At 40.7% G+C, this 20296-nt stretch overlaps 1 protein-coding gene across 12 annotated transcripts in view; it reads left to right on the forward strand.

Annotated features, from left to right (window-relative positions):
• Window positions 1-20296, forward strand: part of DIS3L2 (DIS3 like 3'-5' exoribonuclease 2) — a 346721-nt gene that overhangs the window by 135678 nt on the left and 190747 nt on the right. For all 12 annotated transcript variants that reach the window (XR_013363376.1, XR_013363377.1, XM_077869235.1 and 9 more), the window contains one exon: window positions 17851-17951. Coding sequence is in view for 10 of the 12 variants with exons in the window: in XM_077869235.1 (XP_077725361.1) it covers window positions 17851-17951 (101 nt within the window). In the remaining 2 variants the exon portion in view is untranslated. The remainder of the gene's footprint in view (window positions 1-17850; window positions 17952-20296) is intronic.

A 20296-nucleotide genomic window follows, 5' to 3' on the forward strand; every position in this document is an offset into this window, starting at 1 on the left:
ATTCGTGGCTACTGTATTAGACATTGTAGCTTCATACCATTTCCTCTTCCCAAAGACACATGACCTAAGCATTCTAATCATGGTGACTCCTGCTTGGAGTTCTGCAGATGTAAGTAGTTTCCTGATGGATATCAACAGGAAATATTTATTCCTAATTGTCCTGGCAGCTATTCTATGACTGCTATTGAGTGCTGTGAATAGAAGAATGGAGAACTAGAAAAAAATCTGGGCCCCTACAACTATCAGTGGGCCCTAGACCAACTGACCCTGAAGCCTGCCTTAACTCTGGACTTCCAAGTGTATGAGCCGTTGAGTTACCTTTGATATTAATATAAACTGGTTTGTGTTGAATGTTTTGTCATTTCAACCAAGAGTATCCAAGCAAATACAGAGGGTATTACATGCCAGGGGTTATGCTATTTGCTGGAAGAGAAAGATGATCAAAAAGTAACATCTAGATGCTTGTCCTTAAGATGAAATTAGTCTGTAAGAGGAATTTCAGAAACAGATAGGTGTTCTGGGTCTTGCTTACTTAACTCCCTTAGGTGGGAATTGCCTTTCCTAAAGTGGGAAATACAGTTTGCCCCTGTGCTCAGGACTTTGACTAAACCATGAGTGGACTCCTGACCCAAGGATCTTCAACACATTGACTGGCCAGTCACCAGTTAGATTTTGTTTTTCTTCACAACTTGAGGACCCTGGAGCTAAAATGTGACATAGAATGATGGATAGAAACACTAGGGAACAGAGGCTGCTGGTGACCACAGGCAGTGCACATAGAGAAGAGGAACAGATTTGCAGAGAGAGGGAAGGGCCATTCAGAGAGGAAAGGGCAGAAGGTGAAAGGAGGAGGGAGGAAGAGGGGGAAAAAAAAACCAGTTTATTCTCTGAGCCTTGAAGGATGAGTAGGGTTTGCCAGGTGAAGAAGAGTAAAAACTATCCTTGGTATGAACAGGGACATAGGTGGAGTAGTATCTTCAGTGCAAATACATCCATTTACAGTGGATACCTGATGCGGAGTCTGGAGAGGAGGCTGAAAAAAGAGGCTCTGGTGGAGTTTTGCCCAGTTACCTGTGGCTGCTAAGAGATTGAGGAAGTGTGAGTCATTCAGGGTTGTTAAAGAAAGGAGACTGTCAGGAAGGAAGAGGTGGGAAATAGGGGCATGGCATGGGACCAGTTAGGAATAGAGACACTTGGAGACCTGACTGAGCAATGGCAGCTGGAATGCAGAAGAAGAGATAGGTTACCGTGATATTTCAGAACTAGAATTGGCAGAGTTAGATGGCAGATCAAATATGGGACTTGAGGCAGAGGAGCATTTAAAAATGAGATTAACTTGATATATATGTTAGTAGCTGCATGAGTACTTACATTCTTTTTTTTTTTTTTTTTTTTTAGTACTTACATTCTTAAATGAGAAAAACAAGATCAGTGGTAAGAGGGACTATGAATTCAGTTTTTGATCACATGTTGAATTTGAGTTATGTGAGGGTCATTCCGGTCATGACATCCAGTAGGCATCTGGAAATAGAAGTGTAAACCCGGAGGAGGGAAGATGAGAATTACAGATCTGAATAGTGTCACCAGTTGGAACTATGGGAAATAGATGAGATTATCAAGTAGGTGGCCCACAATTAGAATTGCCTGAAGTAGGGATCCCTGGGTGGCGCAGTGGTTTGGCGCCTGCCTTTGGTCCAGGGCGCGATCCTGGAGACCCGGGATCGAGTCCCACGTCGGGCTCCCGGTGCATGGAGCCTGCTTCTCCCTCTGCCTGTGTCTCTGCCTCTCTCTCTCTCTCTCTCTCTCTCTGTATGACTATCATAAATAAATAAAAATTTGAAAAAAAAAAAAAAACAGAATTGCCTGAAGTAGTCACTGTTCTATAAAACCAGTGTGCAAGCTGGTAAATACAAAAAAATCGGGCAAGATTGAGAGTTAGGAAGTAATTGATAAAGATTTTGAAAGCTTTGTACAAGACCTGACAGAAAAGTGGATGGAACTAAGAGGGAAGTGGTAAGTATTTTCAAGAAATGAAGGGATGCTTCTCATTCCTTAGTGAATGTCAAATGATTAAGATTATTTTCATTTAAAAAGATTAATTCTCATGATTGTTAAAACTCAACCTTTATTCAGGGAGGGCCTCTCTCTTGCATTAGAATGAATTGAAAGAGAAAAGTTCAATTGATATTTATTGAACTGGGAAGCTGAGCATCAGCTACAGATGGAGATGATTAATATCTTTATCCCTATATAAAGATATATATCTTTTTCCCTCTACCTGGGATTCTGGACACTATTGTTTGTGAACAATAGTGGTCTTTAGACTCTAAGAAGAGAAGGCCCAGTCAAGTAGATTTTCCTATCATCCCTTTGGCCTGCATATGCCAGATTTATTCAGTTGAATAATGAATATTTTTTGTAATTTAGTATTTAACCTGCTTCCTAAGGTTTCCAATATTTTTTTTTCTTTTGGTAGAGACCGTTTCACTGTCGCTACACAGGATTATATGCCTGCAGGTCCATCTTCCTGGCACCAATTTCCCCTTTGGGTCACTCTAAATAATGCCCTTTCTCCCCTGAGAACTGCCTACGTTTTTCCAAGTCATGCAGCAACATGTCGGGGGAAACCTTTGCCTAATAGAGTAGTGATGACTATAACCTGTTGAGATTTACAAAAAGCTGTTGAAGATTCTAACTAAGCCTATTGGAAACAAAATTAAAACAAAACAAAAACAACTGGCTATGTAATGTCCATCATTAAGGGCAGATTTTATTTAACATTTTACAGGAGAAAATGGTCCCTGGTTTTTAGATATTGCTTTAAAAAACAAAAACAAAACAAGTGAAAAATGAGTGAGTCACCCCTACCCCTGTAAGTGGAACCAGCCTCCCAACCCTGCACATCCTTCCACTAGCCCCCAGAGTGAAAGCTCAGCTACGCAGTAAAGTCTCTCATCTCTGCTCCCAGTTAGCTGACCCCTGTTTGGTCAGTCCCCTCAGCTCTGACTCATTTGCTTGAGCCAGAAGCAGCAGTAATGAATAAACTCGGCTGGTTTGTCCTGGGCTCTGATGCTCTTTTTGACCCTCCTTACTTAAAAGCCCCTTTGATAGCAGGTTCTGCGGCTTAGACTGTTATGCTCTTGACTCTGCAGCTCACCCAAGCGTCACTGCATCTACTACTCCAGGTACAAGTACTCCATGGGCTTACTCTGGAACACTGGGGCCAGGATCCAAACCTATCTAGCTGGGCCTGTTTACATCTCTACCAGGGAAGGGGGATCCAACAAAATGTGGCAACACTCTTAGTAGGAAAGTACTGAAAGAGAGCTTTTTCTAGTCATTCTTGGCTCTTAGCGCTTCATTTTCCCTTTTTGTAAACACACATGTACACAACACACCCTTCATAATAAATACCTGTCTTGACTTCTTTATAGATTCTTTCATAAATCAAATAAGGTAATGAAAGGGAAAATGTCTCAAAAAAGGAGAATGCATAGCATCCCTTTATAGGCATTTCCAAATCACTTTTTTGAAACCTGTTGCCTCTTAAAACAATAATTGTGCGATGAATCTTCCCTGTAGATGTTTTCAGACCACATATTGGTGGATGAGCTCTAATCGCTCTCTTTGGCTGTCCTTGCCACCAGAGGCCTCCTGCCTGCCTCTCCAGCTTATGTTCTTGCACCTACCCATTCAGACCCTAGGTCTAGCTAAGCTGGACTTTGTGTTGTTCCTAAACACTGCCTGACCTTTTCTGCCTTCCTGCATCTGAACCTACTCTTTTCTGTTATGAATGGTGCCTGATTACCCATCTCCTATGGAAATCATCTCTCTGATCTTCAAGTGTCAGCTGTCATTTTACATGTGTATTAATTATCTATTACTGTGTAACAAATTGCTACAAACTTAGTGGCTTAAATTAACACTTGTATTTTCTGTGGGTCAGTGTAGCCTAATAAGAAATATATATTTGGCCTCTGCCCCCAGTTCTTGACACAGAGCTCCTAAAACCCTGGGAATTTCCTTAGTGATAGAGGTGCTAGGGGCTTTTTTTTTTTTTTTTTGTTCTGATACTAGGTCTTTGACCCTGGTTCCTGACACAGAGCTCCTAAATCCCCTGGAATTTCCTGAGTGATAGCATCTATTGTTCTATGAAGCAACTCTTTGTGGACCCCTGGACAGCTTCAGGATGGGGCTGGGCACCAGAGACCAAGCCATGATTAGAAACTTGAAATTTTCAGCCCCACCCACCATCCTCCAAGGAGGGGAGAAGGTCTGAAGACTAATAATTGGTCATGCCTATGTGATAAAGCCCTCATAAAAATTTCTGAACAACAGGGTTTGAGTTGGTGAATGCATCTACATGATGGGAGGGTAGTGCACCCTACTCTACAGGAACAAAAGCTCCTGTGCTCAGGATCCTTCTGGATCTCACCCTGTATACCTCTTCATCCTGACTGTTCATCTGTATCCTTTATTATGTATTTTTGTACTAAACCAGTAGAGGTACATTAAGTGTTGCCTTGAGTTCTTCTGTAAGCCACTATAGCAAATCATTGAACCTGACTGAGTAGGGGGTCATGGGAACTCCTCTCCCCAATATGTAGCCAGCTCAGAAGTGTGGGTACCCTAGAAACCCACTATGTACATTTGGTGTCTGAAGTTGGGGGCAGTCTAATGGGATTGAACCCTTAACCTGTGAGGTCTGTGCTAAGTGTAGGTAGTTAGTGTCAGAAATGAATTAAATTATAGGACATCCAGAGAATTAGGGAATTGTTTGGTGTGGAAAACCCATTATTTTTGGTGTCCAAGGTATTGTGAGTAAATAAGGCTTTCGTTTAGTCAGGAATCTGGACATGGCTCAGATCAGTCCTCTGCTTCAGAGTTTCTCACAAGGCTATAATCAAGGTGTCACTCATCTGAAGGCTAAGCTTATGTGGTTGTTGGCTGTATTCAGTTCCTTGTGGGCTCTTGGGCTGAGGATCTCAGTTCTATGCTGGCTGCTGGCCAGAGGCTGCCCTCAGCTGCTTGCTGCATTGGCCTCTGTATATGGCATCTGTCTTCATTGGATCCAGAAAGGAAGAGAGTGTGCTAACAAGATAGAAGATGCAGTCTTATGTAACCTAATCACAGAAGTGACATTCCATCATCTTTGCCATATTCTGTTGGTTAGAAGCAAGACATGGGTCCTTCCCATACTCAAAGGGAGGGGATTATACAAGGGTGTATAGCTCAGGAGGTATGAGGATCAGTGAGGATCATCTTAGACACTGCTCACCACAAGATGTTTCCTCCTTCTTTTTTTCCACCGAAATATGTGATCTTTCTCTTCTGTGACTCGTCTTCATAGCTACTTTTTCTTTTTTTTTTTGCTACTTTTTTTTTCAATTTATATTCCATCACAGATCTTATTGTTGAATATTTTCTTTTCTTCCCTCATGTAACTGTTTTTGCTCATCTTTCATCCACTTGCAACTCTGAGAACAGTTTTGTATTTAACAAAAACTCTGCAAAAGACTCCCCTTCTTTTCCTTCTTTGAAACCAAAGAAGAACCAAGATTACTCTCCTGCTTAACACCACAGTCTTTTTTGTCCACAGCAGCCCTATAGGATCTATTATAAAACCTTCAGATTTGCCAATTTGGCATCAAAAGCAATGACTCATTAGTGTCTATATAACCTGGCTGGAAAAAAAAAATAACCTGGCTGGGGTGATCCGCATTAGTCTGATTTGTATTTAGAGTTAGAGCTTGTTACCTTATTAAGGAGAAACAATTTTCCATCAGAGATGTTTCACACATTAGCTGTTTTTGAGTGGTGCATTGTTCTGTTTCCTAGGGGGCCTGATGGATCTCAGATAATAATGCAGTCTATAAAAACCAACTCTTTAAACTGTCTGTTTTCTTTTGCCTGCTAATGATCACATTGTGGTCCTGCTTTTTTAGGTCACAGCAAATGAATTGATAAAGAAGACTGGCTCTTAGAGAAGCAGCATTTTCATTCTGTCCCTTTTACCCAAGCAGTAGGCTGGATCTTACTATTCCTGTTGGAGATGTTCAGTAGAATATCTATCTTATGTGCTTTAAGAAGCTTGGAACATAAGAGATATATAATATATGTTTGATATACATAGAATTGAAGACTCAGAACACAGCAAAACTCATCTAGTCTAGCTTCCCATTCTTTGAGGCCAATTTCCACTCAACCCTCCAAGATAGCTTTAGCACCTTTTTCATTTTTTGAAGTTTTGATGGATAGCTAGTCCTGAGCGATCAGGTAAAGAAACACTGGTTTGATTTTAATAAACACTGTGTTCTGGTGTTGAAATAAGCACATCAGGTTATTAAAGATTGGCCCCTTTAAGAAAAACTCAGATGAAAGTTAACTTGGAGGAATCATCTGTCTGCTGGGAAAGATGCAGAATTAGTAAGTGAAAGCCGACTACATTGTGTGCCTACATTTTGGGTCTTTGGGGAGCCATGAGGCTAAAAGCCAATTAAAGCTTCAGTAGAGAGAAATTTAAAAGTGGTTTCTCCTGGGCAAGAGAAAGATTTGGAGCAGAGAGTGCTTGGAGAAAAGCAGGAGAGTGTTGATGATGTAATTAATACAGCTAACAGCTGGGAATGGGAATCAGTGCAGAGCTCTGAGAAGATGACCCTGTGAGAAACTCAAGTTTGGGCCTGAAAGCCACACTATCTAGGTTTTGACTTCAGCTCCAGAACCTGAAGGCATCTCTGTGTGGTCAGCCTGGTGAGGAGAGTGACCAAACCCTGCCATTTATGCAGGGTTTGAAGAATATGCAAATTAAAACAATATAGAAAAATTGGTAGTAAAGGGATTTTTCCTTTTAATGCTTGAGTATGAACTTTCTTTTCATTCATCTATTCATCTTGTTCTTTTAATATGTCAAGTCCTCCTTTTCCCAGTCTTTACCCTTCTGTCTACTCTCACTCATTGTTATCATCTAATTGATGTTCCCAACCTCTACCCTGAGATGTAGAACCATATCTCCAGCTTGGATGGAGGACATTATCATACTTGTATCCCATTGTCATCCCAAACTAAAAATTTTCCCCAGAGTTGATTGCCTTCTCTGAGTATCTTATCACTCAGGTAGATCTCTCAAAAATGTTTTCTTTTCCACTTTCACTTCCATCAAATCTATCAGGATCCAGAAAGTTGTGTGGCATCATGGGAAGAACATGAGGTGCCAGCATTCGTGAGACTGGTACCCATGGGCAAGCCTGTTATTTGATCTTTGGGAGCCTCATTTCTCCTGTTTCTATAATTGGCATGATAATACCTGCCTACCTCATTGGATTATTGGAGAGTACTAAATGTGGTAGTGTATATAAATCACCTAACACAATGCCATATGTGTGCAGTAGGTGCTCAATAGCTAGTTACTAGTTTTATTGTGAATGCACAGAGCCCAGAGACTGGGAGTGTTCAGGGTCACTGTTTGGAGATGCCATTTGCATTTGATCCTCCCTTGAAATTGTGGATCTCAGCTTGGAATGTAGTGAGTTTCCTCCTCTAGCACTTTGCATGAGTTTGGCTTGTATGTTTCAAAGAAAACCTGCTCTACCTCGCCCCTCATGGACCCCCCTCAGCTTTCAGCCACCACACTCACAGATGCCTTGTGTCTAGACTCCTCCCCTCCTCCATTTGTTTTCATACAGAGAAGGTGGCATCTCTTTCTTTTTGACTGAGGCTAATCTTTACCCCTGGTTTCTGATCCCAACCCTTCCTGCCCAGGGCCCCCTCCTGTTCCTAATTGTGTCCTCTTCAACCACACCTTTCTGTAGTGGTTCCTTCCTATCAGCAGTTAACCATGACCAAGACTCCCTTATCTTAAAAAAATAAAATAACAACAACGTTGTTGTGATTTCTCTGTACCCCTACAGCTCCCACCCTGTATTATTCTAGTCTTGCACAGTCAGACTTCTGGAGCCTACTCCACACCCTCATCTCCTCCGTTTACCTTTCAATCAGTTCCCCATGCATGACATTCTGACTTCACTGTGTTTCCTTCTTTCATATTAGTTTCACAAAGGTTGCCTGTGACCTTGTGATTACTAAGGCCACTCTGTTGACCATGTTGAAATGCGTGTTTTTTTGGTTTTCTTTTTTTTTCCTTTCTTTTTCCTCCTCCTCCTCCTCCTCCTCCTCCTCCTTCTTCTTCTTTTCTTCTTCTTCTTTTCTTCTTTCTTCTTTTTTCTTCTTCCTCTCACCCCACATTAGCCTGAATTTTCTCCTACCTCCCTGACTGTACCTCAGTATCCTTCTAGGCTTTTCTAATTTCTATTTCATAAATATTGGTGTTTCTCCCTGCCATGACCCTTGTCATTCCGAACCATCTCTGAGGAGGCCAGTCTACTCATCCGTTTGCCCTCTGTACACAGATGACACCCTCATTTCCATCTCTAGCCCAGATCAGATCACCTCTAACTCACTAAGTCTTGATAGAACTTATATCTCCTCTTGGTTGCTTGAAGATGCTCTTCCTGTGGTGGCTCACTGCCCATTTGTCTATAGTGTGGCTCTCACACTTTAGAGTGAGTCAGAAGCCCCTGGGAAGCTTGTTCTAACACAGACTGCTGGGCCCCACCCCCCAGAGGTCCTGAGTCTCTAGATCTGGGGTGGGGCCTGAGAACTTGCACTTCTGAGAGTTCCCAGGTGATAACTGTTGCTGGTCAGGGAACTCTACTTTGAGAACTTCTGTTTAAGGAATTGAGGCAGTTTCCCCCCATTTCTTACTCTACCCCATTGACCTTCCTCTTTTCTCTCCCCACTAGCATAATCTTGTCAGATTTTAAGTACTTCGCTATTCAGAAGTCTCCATCCCCTCTGCTGCTAGTCTGATTCTAGTTATTGCTAACTAGTTTTTCTTTTTCTTTTTTAAAGATTTTATTTTAGAGAGAGAATGAACCAGGGGAAAGGGCAGAGGGAGAGAGAGAAGCAGACTCCCTGCTGAGCAGGGAGCCCAACACAGGGCTCTATCCCAGGACTCTGAGATCATGACCTAAGCTGAAGGCAAACACTTAACCAATGGAGCCACCCAGGCCCTCTGACTGGCTTTTCTGTCTCTAGTCTTCTCCTAAATCTGCTCTGTACACAGCAACCAGTGAGCTTCTTAAAGTGTAAGTCATGCTAATCTCCTGCCTAATTTGTTCTATAGCTCTTCTTTATTTTTGGGATAAATCCAAACTTCCTAATGTTGACCTAGCTTCTGCCTATTTATAGAACACCAGCTCTCGTTTCTCCTTACTTCACACAGAAGGCACCAAGCATACAGAAAAGTAATGAGTAATTTAAATATATAGCAGTTATTGAGTGCTTACTGTGTTCTAGCCACTATAGCACTTTTACACACATGAAGTTTGTTTAACTTTCCTATTAATCCTATAAAATTGGTTACATGTTACAGAGGAGGAATTGTGACCCATTTTATAATGTTGCCATCGTCCTGTACACCAGTCATGTCCAGTCAGTTGTACCCAGGATGACAGGGCTATATTCCCTCAAAACTCACTGCAAGAGATGATGATGATGATGATGATGATGATGATATCAACAACAACAGTATTAATAGTATCTAACAGTTTTTGTTATTGAACTTTGTACCATGGCACTACCTGTGAACATAAATTATGTAAACTATTCCTGATTTACTAGGGCGAAAATTCACAGAGGAGTGACTTGTTCAAAGCCATATAGTTCAAGGACATAGGACCGACATTTGAATTTAGATCTTGTGATTTCAAAGCTCATACTTTTAACTACTCCATCATCCCTGTGGGTGGAAGCAGTGAAATTATATGGAGAGCTGTTTATCATTTGGCATCTTGTAAAATTTAAAAATTTTCAATGTCTATAACTGAATTATAAAGTTTTTGGCAACCCTCTCCTCCTTACTGAAACCCACCCGCATGTACCTATCTTTCTTCCAGATCTCATCATACTCTGCTGGTTAGACTTGGAGTCATGCTGGGTCCTGACACCCCCTCTACTAACCATCTCCTTGGATGAACCCTGGGATAAGTTATTTTATGTCTTTGAATGGCTGATTGCTATTCTCTGAAAATCAAAATAGTAGTACTTCTCTCAGGGGGTTGGTGAGAAAAATGTGAGATTATCTGCCTCTTCTCTCTTTCCCTTGTGCTTCTGCCTTAGGTAACATTGGGCACTGTCACAATAGCGTCCTCACTGTCTCCCTGTTGTGTTGCCTGCACAGATCACCACTGTCTCCTCCCTTGTTCTCACTCTGTCACTCTCTAAATTATGCTCTACACTGCCACCTGGAAAATATTTGTAAAATATAAATCCTGGGGACTTTCTGTTAATAGTAACGGTGGGCTGTTATTCAGATACACTCCTGCCTGCTGAAACAACTAAAAATATTTGTGTAAAGTAAAAAAAAAAAAAAAAAAAAAGACCCAAAATTTCGAGCATTAAAGAGCTGACAAGCATTACCAAGTTAAAATTGGAATGGAGAATCTAGGCAATATGACAGATTAGAACAGCAGTAGTGAGGGACAGAAATAAAGCAGCTGGTGTCTCACAAGGAGCTGGGATGCCAAAAGGCTACACCATGTGGATGAGAGTAAACCTGAAATGTACCAGCTCTCACTTGGAATTACAGCCCAAGTTCAAGCTGATTGGCTCAACCAATCTCAAGTCTTGAATTGGCTGAAGGACAGTCATGCCTTCAGGTGCCTGGCAAAACCAAGTGGAAATTCTTTCCAAAGGAAGGGAAGGTTTCTTCAACCAGGCCTCAAGTTATTTGGTGACCAGCACATAAATATAACCAGGCACCCAAGGAGACCGTGCTCCAATGGCAAGAACCATCAACAACCACAAACAATAGAAACAACCCTTCAGAAACATCATCAGATAGTGGAATCTATATTAAAAAAACAAAAACAAACAAAAAAACAAAACAAAACAAGAAACTACTGCATTTAAAGAAATAAAAGATAAGCTTAAACATATATACAAAGAATAGGAAACTGTGAAAGGTGACAAATCAAACTGAAAAAGGAAGCAATTAAAAATTCTAGAAATAGCATAACTTTCATGAAATTAACTCACTGGATAAGGAAATGTGTAATATATTTGATGACATAGTTTAAGGAAAAATGCCTCAAGGGTGAATTTAACAGAAGATTGGATAAAGCTAAAAAATTAACAAACTAGAAGACAGTAAGAAAAAATTATCTATAGTAAGCATGGAAAGACAAATGGAAAACACAGAGGAGGAAGGTCTAAGTAACTTAAAGTCCTAGAAGGAGATGGATGAAAAAATAAGCAAAATGAAATTTAAAGGTAATGGCTGAAATTTTCCATTACAGCTGAGATCCCAGACCACAGATTTAAGATGACTAATGATTGCAAATTGAATTTTTTTTTTTAAATCCTAACTTAGGTACATCAAGATGTAACTACAGAAAATCAAAAGCAAAGAGAAAATCATAAAGCAGCTAAAGAAAATGATTTTCTTCATAGGCGTTAAAGACTGACCATTAACCATCAACAAATATAATTCTAATCTTGTTATCCTCAAATTTTTCAATAGCTTTCTATTCCTATAAGATAAAATACATACTCTTCAGCATGTCATATAAGGCCTTTTGAGGTCTTTTGGTCCCAGCAACTTTTTTAGACACATAGAACCTTCCTCCTTCTCCATTTATTCTCAATTGTGTGCCTTTGCACATGTTCCTCTCCCTTTCTAGAATGTTCCCATGCTCATCCATCTACCTAGCTCCTACTCAGTCGCCTTGCTAGTTTCAGCTCAGGGGTTACTGTCAACCAGCCTGGCTCCCTTCTCATTGCCTTGGTGCACACTGCTTACCAGTTGTCACCAGCACCATGTACTTTCACTGTTTGCATCTTTGTCTCATTTCTAGCAGACAAGCTCTCTGTAGACAGAGATGGGGTCATTTGCAGTACCTGATATTCCACAGATATTTAGGACCTTCACTGGGTTGACTCTTGCATTTCAGTTGGTTCCATGGCCACTTAAGCAATATCTTAATGCAGCTTTTTGTGGCTCTTCCCATGATGGTCTGATTGCTTGTATGGAAAACTGGTCACCATAGTCAACCCCAGGGTCCCTGTACACTGCCAGCTGGGTTTGTCTCTTCATCACTCCTATTTCCTTGATGAAACTAAAATAACAATACCCACTCCACTGATAATATGAAGTTGTGGATAGATCAAATGAGGTAATATACGTGAACACACTGTGAAAACTCCACTGATAGTATGAAGTTGTGGATCGATCAAATGAGGTAATATACGTGAACACGCTGTGAAAACTCTTTGGCACCATTCGGTTCATTAGGTTTATTTCAGAGTGAGAGACATGGTTGGGCTGGAATCTTGCGAAGAAGGGAACTCATTGGTGCCCCTGAGTTTTGGCTTTGGCGTGAGCTGGTTGTGAGGTCCTACTAGAATGACCATCAATGTTATGTCTGGTACACTGGCAGCATAGCAAATGTTTATAACATGAACGTTGTCTTGCCCCATGAGGACTTGTGCTGTCATTTCTATGTTTCACTGGGGAGAGGGGTACATAAACAAGTTTTCCTGGTTGTTTGATTTTGAGAGATCTGAAGGGAAATAGTTTCGTTTATAAATACATATTGCAGTTTTCATTGAGTTCTTGGAAATAGTAAATTTCTGTGACCCTTCATCTAGAGATGAGAAAAGCTTGGATTTGGCACTTTGTCATTTATTTAATTGGATAGATTGAAACTCCTTTTGCCCAATTCCTTGACTTTTTTCTTCACATTGCCTCCATTTGGCATTATAGTCCAATCATCTGAAATTCCTCTGATGTGTTTGTGAAGTGTTAAGAATCATCAGACTTCTCAGTCTATTTATATATGAGAAGACCAAATCAGAATAATTTTCAAAAAGATTTTATTTATTTATTTGAGAGACAGAGGCAGAGCATGTGTGGGGAGAGAGGCAGGGGAAGAGGAGAGAAGAGACAAGCAAACTCCCCACTGAGTGCGGAGCCTGACACAGGGCTCAATCCCAGAACCCTGATATCATGACCTGAGCTGAAGTCAGATGCTTAACTGAGCCATTCAGGCACCCCCAGAATCATTTTTCTTACAAAATCAGGTGTTGGGTTTGCACTTGATAGATGTAAGTGGCCATATCTACTTTTTAAGTGTTTAAAAAAGAAGTTTTAAACAATCTGTAGAAAGAGATTAGGATTTCACCAGACTTTTCTTCCTAGAGTATTTACTGGGGGAATATAATGTATTGTTGCTTATATTAGTAGTGTATCTATTTCTCTCTTTTATCTAAATTCTCTCTTTTGGATGAAGGATTTTGGTAGTCACTAGTTTCTAGAGTCTTTTGAACTAGAAGGGACCACAGAGAACATGGGCCACATCTGCCTTTAGTATGGCAAAACCGAAGGCTGTGGCGAAGCCTACCCTTTACCCTTGTGAGGACTCTCAGCCTACCCTGTTCTAGTAGTTTCATCATGGAGTTTTAGTGCTCTGTCAAGCCATTTTTCCTGATATTTAATCATAAGCTCCTTTAATTTGAGCCCATTTTTCATATACTAAGTCATCCATGGTGATAGAAATACGCTAGCATCATCCTTCTCAGACACATTTCTCCAGTTTGCTCTCTTAGCTCTCATTTCTACTACCTAATTCAAATTCTGATTATATCTCATCTAGACTGCAACTGCAGCTTTCTAAAATCTTTGCTACTCTTGTCTTTCCATTCAATATTGCTTCCAAATTCATAGACCTGGAATGTATGTGTCCCTTACCTTTAAAATGCTTTATAGGATAGTGTCCACGCTTGTCATTTCCATGATCTGGACCATATGTTAGGAAGTATGTTCTGTTGAGAATGGCATTAAATCCTAAAATATTAGTGGTCTAAAGGAAAGAAATTTATTTCTATCTCATATAAAAGAAGACTAGAAGTAGGCAGGCCAGGGTTCAGAGGGTAGTTCTACAGTCTTAGCTCATTCTGCTGTGCTGCTCTGCAGAGTAGAAAGCACCCTTGTCCTGTGGCTTCTGGGACCACGATGAGTGCTTGAAGTTCAGCTGTCACATCCACATTACAGCCAACAAGAAGGAAGAAAGAGGGAATGCTGGGCCCCCATCTTTTAAGGACACTTACTGAAAATCACTTAAAACACTTTAACCTGCATTTTATTGGCTAAAACTTAGACATACATGTCACACTTAGTTGCAAGAAAGCCGAAAAAAATGTAGTGTTTTAACTAGTTTACCCAGCTAACAATTGAAGTCCTTGTTGCCAGGAAAGAAGAGGCTAGACCTTGGGCAGTAACTAGGATATCTGCCATAGGATCTTGCCACCAGCCTTGTTCCTCTCTCCACCCCAGTGCCTTCTCTCCCACCCCTCGTACCTTCAGCCCATTAGTGGCTGCAGTGAATCTCATACTGGTCCTTTACCATGTCAGACCTTTTCACAGCTCTGGGCCTTTACCTGTAGTGCCCTTTCACTTTATCATGTCTCTTACATCTAGACATCTTTTGAGGCCATGTCACTCCGTCTGTACAGTTTTCTTACCTCCTTAACAGTGACAACACACAGTAAGTAATTCCTGGAGCCACGTGGCAGTGAAAGAGCTTTCTGAACTTAGTAATGGAACACATTTGAATCTCTTTTCCCCAGCTTGACCTGGAAAGTATAAATATGGAAGGACTCAGCATATGGACCGTGTTTAAAGCCACAGCCCAGATCTATCTTTTTGAGTTCCAGACCTTTCTATTGAACTGGTTACTCAACATCATCATTTGAAGGTTTCATAGGTGGCCTCAAATAGAAACACCTCTGAAGAAGAACTTTTGATTTCCCCCTCCTCCTCTGGACTTTCCTGCACCAGTAATGATGCCTCTATCGACCTGGCTGCACATGTCAGAAAGCTGGAAATAACCCTTCACTTCTTGTAGCTAGTGGTCCTTGAGCTCTCATATTTGATTACCCTCAAAATCAATTGGTTCAACTCCAGAATATGTCTTACATGGATCCTTGCATGTATGGACCTCTGGGCTCCCTCTCTCAGGCTGCTTAAACCTCACCTCGGGCAGTGTCACTTTCATGCACAAAATCCTTAGGCAGCTTGCCATTGTATTTAGGTTTCAATTTAGGATGCACCCTAAAAGACCCCAGCTGCCTGGACTCCTGTTACCTCTCATTCTTATCCCTTGCCATGCCCAATCTTACGCTCACTATGCTCCGGCTACCTGGTCTTCTTTCTGTTCCTCATTTGTGCTGAGAACTTCCTACCTCTGCCCCTTCCCAAGTGCCATTTCCCACCTGAGGTCTTCTGTTCCCTTCACCACACCATCCTCAGGTGTCAGATTAAATGTCACTTCCACGAAGGGCCTTTCCCTGACCTCTTATTCTAAATTGTATATTGAGAGAACTCTTCCTCCTTGGGACTTTCCTTCTTAGCCTTCATCACAATTTAATAATTTTATATTTATTGAGTGGTTATTTATTGAATATCACTTGCACATTAAAGTATATGTTCTATAAGGGCTGAAATCACATTTCTTTTATTCACTACTGAATCTTTAATGCCCATTGCTCAATAAATACACATGGAATTAATGAATAAATGAGAATCTCATGATTAAAAGTGTGGTAGATCTCTCATTAAACTGACATCTTTGCTATTAGTGTAGCAAGACATAGTTGTTGGAAACCTGTGAAGGTGATTCACCTTTTTAATCTGGCGTTGCATTTCTTCACATTCATTGAACATGTCTATGATGCTTACCTGCAGGGAAATAAACTCAGTTTAATGTATTGGAATGCATTTTCGAACAAAGCTTCGTTTCTGTCATGTTATTCTTATAAACCAAGAAGCTGAAAAGGTCATGTGCAGGTGTGATATCTGAAAATCACGATTGACTATTGTGGACATTGCTGCTAGAAACATCGGGGTGCAGGTGTCCCACCGTTTCATTGCATCTGTATCTTTGGGGTAGATCCCCAACAGTGCATTGAGCTGTCTTCCATTGCTAGCCCTCTTTGGATGCAACTTGGCGTAACCTTTGGAACAGAAGACTTGCTTGTTGTTGGAATGGAATTAAAGCAACAGTCATTTTAAGTTGGAACCATGAGTGACTGTGATGGAAGTTTGTGTGCTCAGGATTTGGGCTGCCTTAGAAAACCCCTCACTACCTTGTATGGTTGCCAACTCTTGAGACTGAAAGTTCAGACAGCAGATATCTGGGTAGAGTGTCCTGGTTCACAGTTTTTCCAGGTGCCTAACTTTTCCTGAATGATCTTGTTCTATAGAACACATTGGCAAGATACATTTGTGGTGCAGATTAAGAACTTGTGTGGGTTTTTTTTTTCTCCCCAAGAGTATAAAAGATGTTGTTCTGGAAGCATCTAATGATCTTGGAATCCTGAACTAAGGTCTAAGATAAAAGATGAATATCCTCTTTTACTGATGGACAGGCTGATCAACAATGGGAAAGGTTTTGTTTGTTTTTTATTTTTGGAAAACAGAATTCTGCTTCCAGTGGACACTATTCTAGGTATATTTCAGCATAGATGGAAAAGCAAACAGTTGATCATTCTTAAGCCCCAGTAGGTCAGATCATGTCAGTGTTTCCAGAGTTCGCTCAGAATGGTAAAACTTGGCCTTAAGCTGAGCCCTTGCTAAGAGGCGGCCAGTCGTGAAAAGGATTTATTTATTTATTTATTTTGGCCTTGGTCATGTCTAATGATGATAAGTACAAGTCTCTTAGCTGTCTGGAGTGGAGCCCACATGAATTGGTTGTGACCCCTAGACTCCAGGAACTCCAGAAGAGTTGGATAAGAATATTTTGTGGGGGAATTCTAACACATAAAAATACAAGATATTAAATGTTCAAAAGTGTGTCATTTGCTGCATTTGTTCATGAGTGATTTTAATACTTCTGGTACAGGGCCTGACTCCCTCTTTATTGGGGAGATGTGGTTTCAGTTTCTTGGGTGAATGTGCATTTTATAAGTTTCTTAAGAAAGGAAATTAAACATTAAAAGACTTTAAATACTCTTTATATAATGTCACTAAGAAAAGCCAGGAAAATCAGGGTTGGCTTTTTTTATTTATTTAATAAATATAATCTATTTTCCACCATTTTGTTTGTTATGGCTGGTACCAAAGTACTTTTAAAAGTTAATATTTATTTTGATTTCAGCAGATGTGCATAATAAATTAACCTATCTCTATTCTTCATTGTGGGCTGGGGCAGTATTTCACATCTAGTTTGTTTGGCATTTCACACACTAAGCCCATTAGTTCAATTCAGCATAGTTTGATGCTCTCTACTTGTATGACACTTAGCATTTGAATAACGTTAAATAGATCAAATGTGGCCTGCTGAGTGTGAGCATTAATGCAATTTGGTGATGTGATTGACCTTAGCTAAGTCCCTTAACTACTGTGGGCCTGGGTTTCCTTTTCCGCAAAATGAGTAGTTTAGGGTAAATGATGCTCTGAATTTAAAAATCCCATGAGATGCCTGGATGGCGCAGTTGGTTGAGTTGTTAAGTATCTGTCTGACTCTTGGTTTCGGCTCAGGTCATGATCTCATGGGCTCAGCCAGAGTCTACTTAAAGAGTCTTTCCCTCTGTCCCTCTCCCTGCTCATGCTCGCATACTTGCATATGTTGTTCTCTCTCTTATTTATAAATAAATAAATAAATAAATCTTTATTTGTTCTCTCTCTTATTTATAAATAAATAAATAAATCTTTTAAAAAAAATCCCGTGAATCTGTATGCCTAATAGATATGCGTCTAACTGATTCCTCTTCTTTCCCTCTTTCTTCTTAATTTAGGAAAGGAGGATGCTGATGCTCTAGTTACAAAAGAAGAAAGCACCTCCACGTCACAGGACACAAGAGCTTCACCAGAGAAATCGCTGCAAAGATCAGCAAAGGTCATTGCCTACAGATTTTCTGCATTTGTCCAAATGACTGTCACCTGAACTACCTGTCAAAGGTGTCTCATGCAATTCAGTTAGGGCTGTAGTTGGTCAGTTAATCAGAAAAGTCAGTGGAAGCAAGGAGTCATAAAAAGCTAATATTTTGTGTAATTTTAAAGATATACATATATGTTGATTTGCCTGTGTTTGGATGAAGGTCCAAAGCCTTTTCTTTGTGTGTGGGTGTGTTTGTTGAAGTGCTACATTATCTTTTTCTGCTTAAACCACACTGGTAATGTGTCATATTTGATTTCCAGTTTGCGTTATGTAAAGTGGAGTGAGGATTTAGGTACTATGTGAAGCAATCTAACATAGACTCCTAGATTCTTGTTTTTTGCTTCAATTTTTTTTATTGTCATCATGTCTATATCTAATTCAAAAGTAGGTTTTAAATGTCTTTTTTAGTTTTTTCCAAATATTTAATTTAGTTATTGTAGATACAAAATTGCTTTTGCATCCTGTCTGTTGATTTGCATAGTTCAATTTTATTTTTCAGTTATATATGCTGGTGGCATATTTGGATAAGGGATCAAACACAGCTGACCCTGGCTATCAAATGGCTCAGGATAGAAGAAGTGGTTCAGTAGGTGGTAATAAGCCTGAGGCTTTCTCCACCAGAGGCATCCTTCAGCATGTTTAACCTGCAGTTGTAGTGTTGCCACACAATCTAGCAAGTGGGTTAGCACAGTACCTCTTGGATATTGACAAGAAGAATTTCTGAATCGTATTACACGTATGTTGCCCTCAACTGCCTGTCCAGTCATTTTAATGAGCATTTTGAATACTAACCATATAAAGTATAGCAGGCAGCATGCTAGGTATGGAAGGTTGTAATGAATGGAAAGCCTGTGGGCTAGAGATGGCTTACAGGCTTGTGTTTTGTGTGACCTGTGCAGCATTTACAAATTTTGACTAAGCAGCTTACAAAAAAAAAAAAAAAAAGTCTCCTGGCTTCTCTTGACAGAAGAAAACATCCAGCAACACTAGGCCACATTCTTCAATGACTTGAGTCAGAGCTGAGTACAGACAGCTCTCTGTAGATGGAACTTGTGTTCTGCAATTTGCTACTGCACCCCAATGGTCCCCTCTCTCTTGCTGGGTTTGTTTGGGTGTTTTGGATAGTTTCTTAGTAAATTCAATCTAAAATCACAAGGCAAAACAGCACTTGTGTGGTCAAGTCATTATTACTACAACTAATGTATGAATCACAAGTAATGTAAGCTGCTTCATACACTTCTCATGTCAGATAGTAAAACAATAAGCAGGGACTTCTAGATCAGACAAGATGGCATAGACTTGTTTCTCCTTGCTCTTTCCTACTAGAAAACTATAAACCCTGAAAATAACAAGAGGCAACCATAGGATAATTCTGAAAGGTGAAGAGAGGAAGACAAGCTAGTTAGAGACTTGAGAGCAAGAGGAACAACATAACAGCAGAGGACTTTACAACCCCTCCACCAACAGAGGAGGACCAGGCCCAGTGTTTCTGGATCTAACCTAGCAATAGAAGGGGGCCCAGGCAGACTTGCTCCTCAGTCAGATCTAGCGGGGTCCCTCTGACAACACCAGGCACTCCTGGCAGTACCTACAAGAATTAACTGGGAGCCTTCCTGACAATTATAAGTGGCTAGGAGAAGGGCTCCCCTTTCCTGCCACAACTGAGATTTCTCTCCCCCATCAAGAGATACCAGGCATCTGGTGGCTCTGGCAGTTGGGATTCCTGCCAAAGAAGTGACCTAGCCCCAGAAGTTTCTTTGTCCCCATGGGCCTGAGATTTCTCTTCTCTCCCTTCTGCACCCCCACAGAGGTAGTAGATGGCTAGGGAATCCCAGTAACAAGGATCCTACCACAGCAGATGTGTGGTTCAGAAAATTTAATCTCATGAGTCTGAGACACTCTTTTCCCACCCAGAGACAGTGGGTCATCAGGTGGCACCAGGGTCCTACCACAACAAAAAACCTTAAATGGGAAGTTTCTTTGTCCCTGCATGGACGTGGATAAGAATCTGTTCCTAATCAATACTAGAGAGACTAGGTGGCCAGCCCTGAAGAAGTTCTTTTCACCCCGTTAGGCAATATGGGCAGAGACCAGTGGGAGCCCCAGTGGTTCCATGTTAACTAAACATCAGAATAGTACTTCAAAGTCTCTGCAAATTAATTTGTCGTTGGAACTACAGCCCACAAAATAGTTCAGGATCTCTATGCTAAACCAAGGCAGGATGACCTGCCTTCTAAAATAAAAGATTTCAGTAAGACCTTAAATCTCTAACATAATAGCCAAAGGTCCAGGATGTGATAGAA

The sequence above is a fragment of the Canis aureus genome, chromosome 24, assembly GCF_053574225.1.
Source record: "Canis aureus isolate CA01 chromosome 24, VMU_Caureus_v.1.0, whole genome shotgun sequence".
Taxonomy (NCBI): Eukaryota; Metazoa; Chordata; class Mammalia; order Carnivora; family Canidae; genus Canis; species Canis aureus.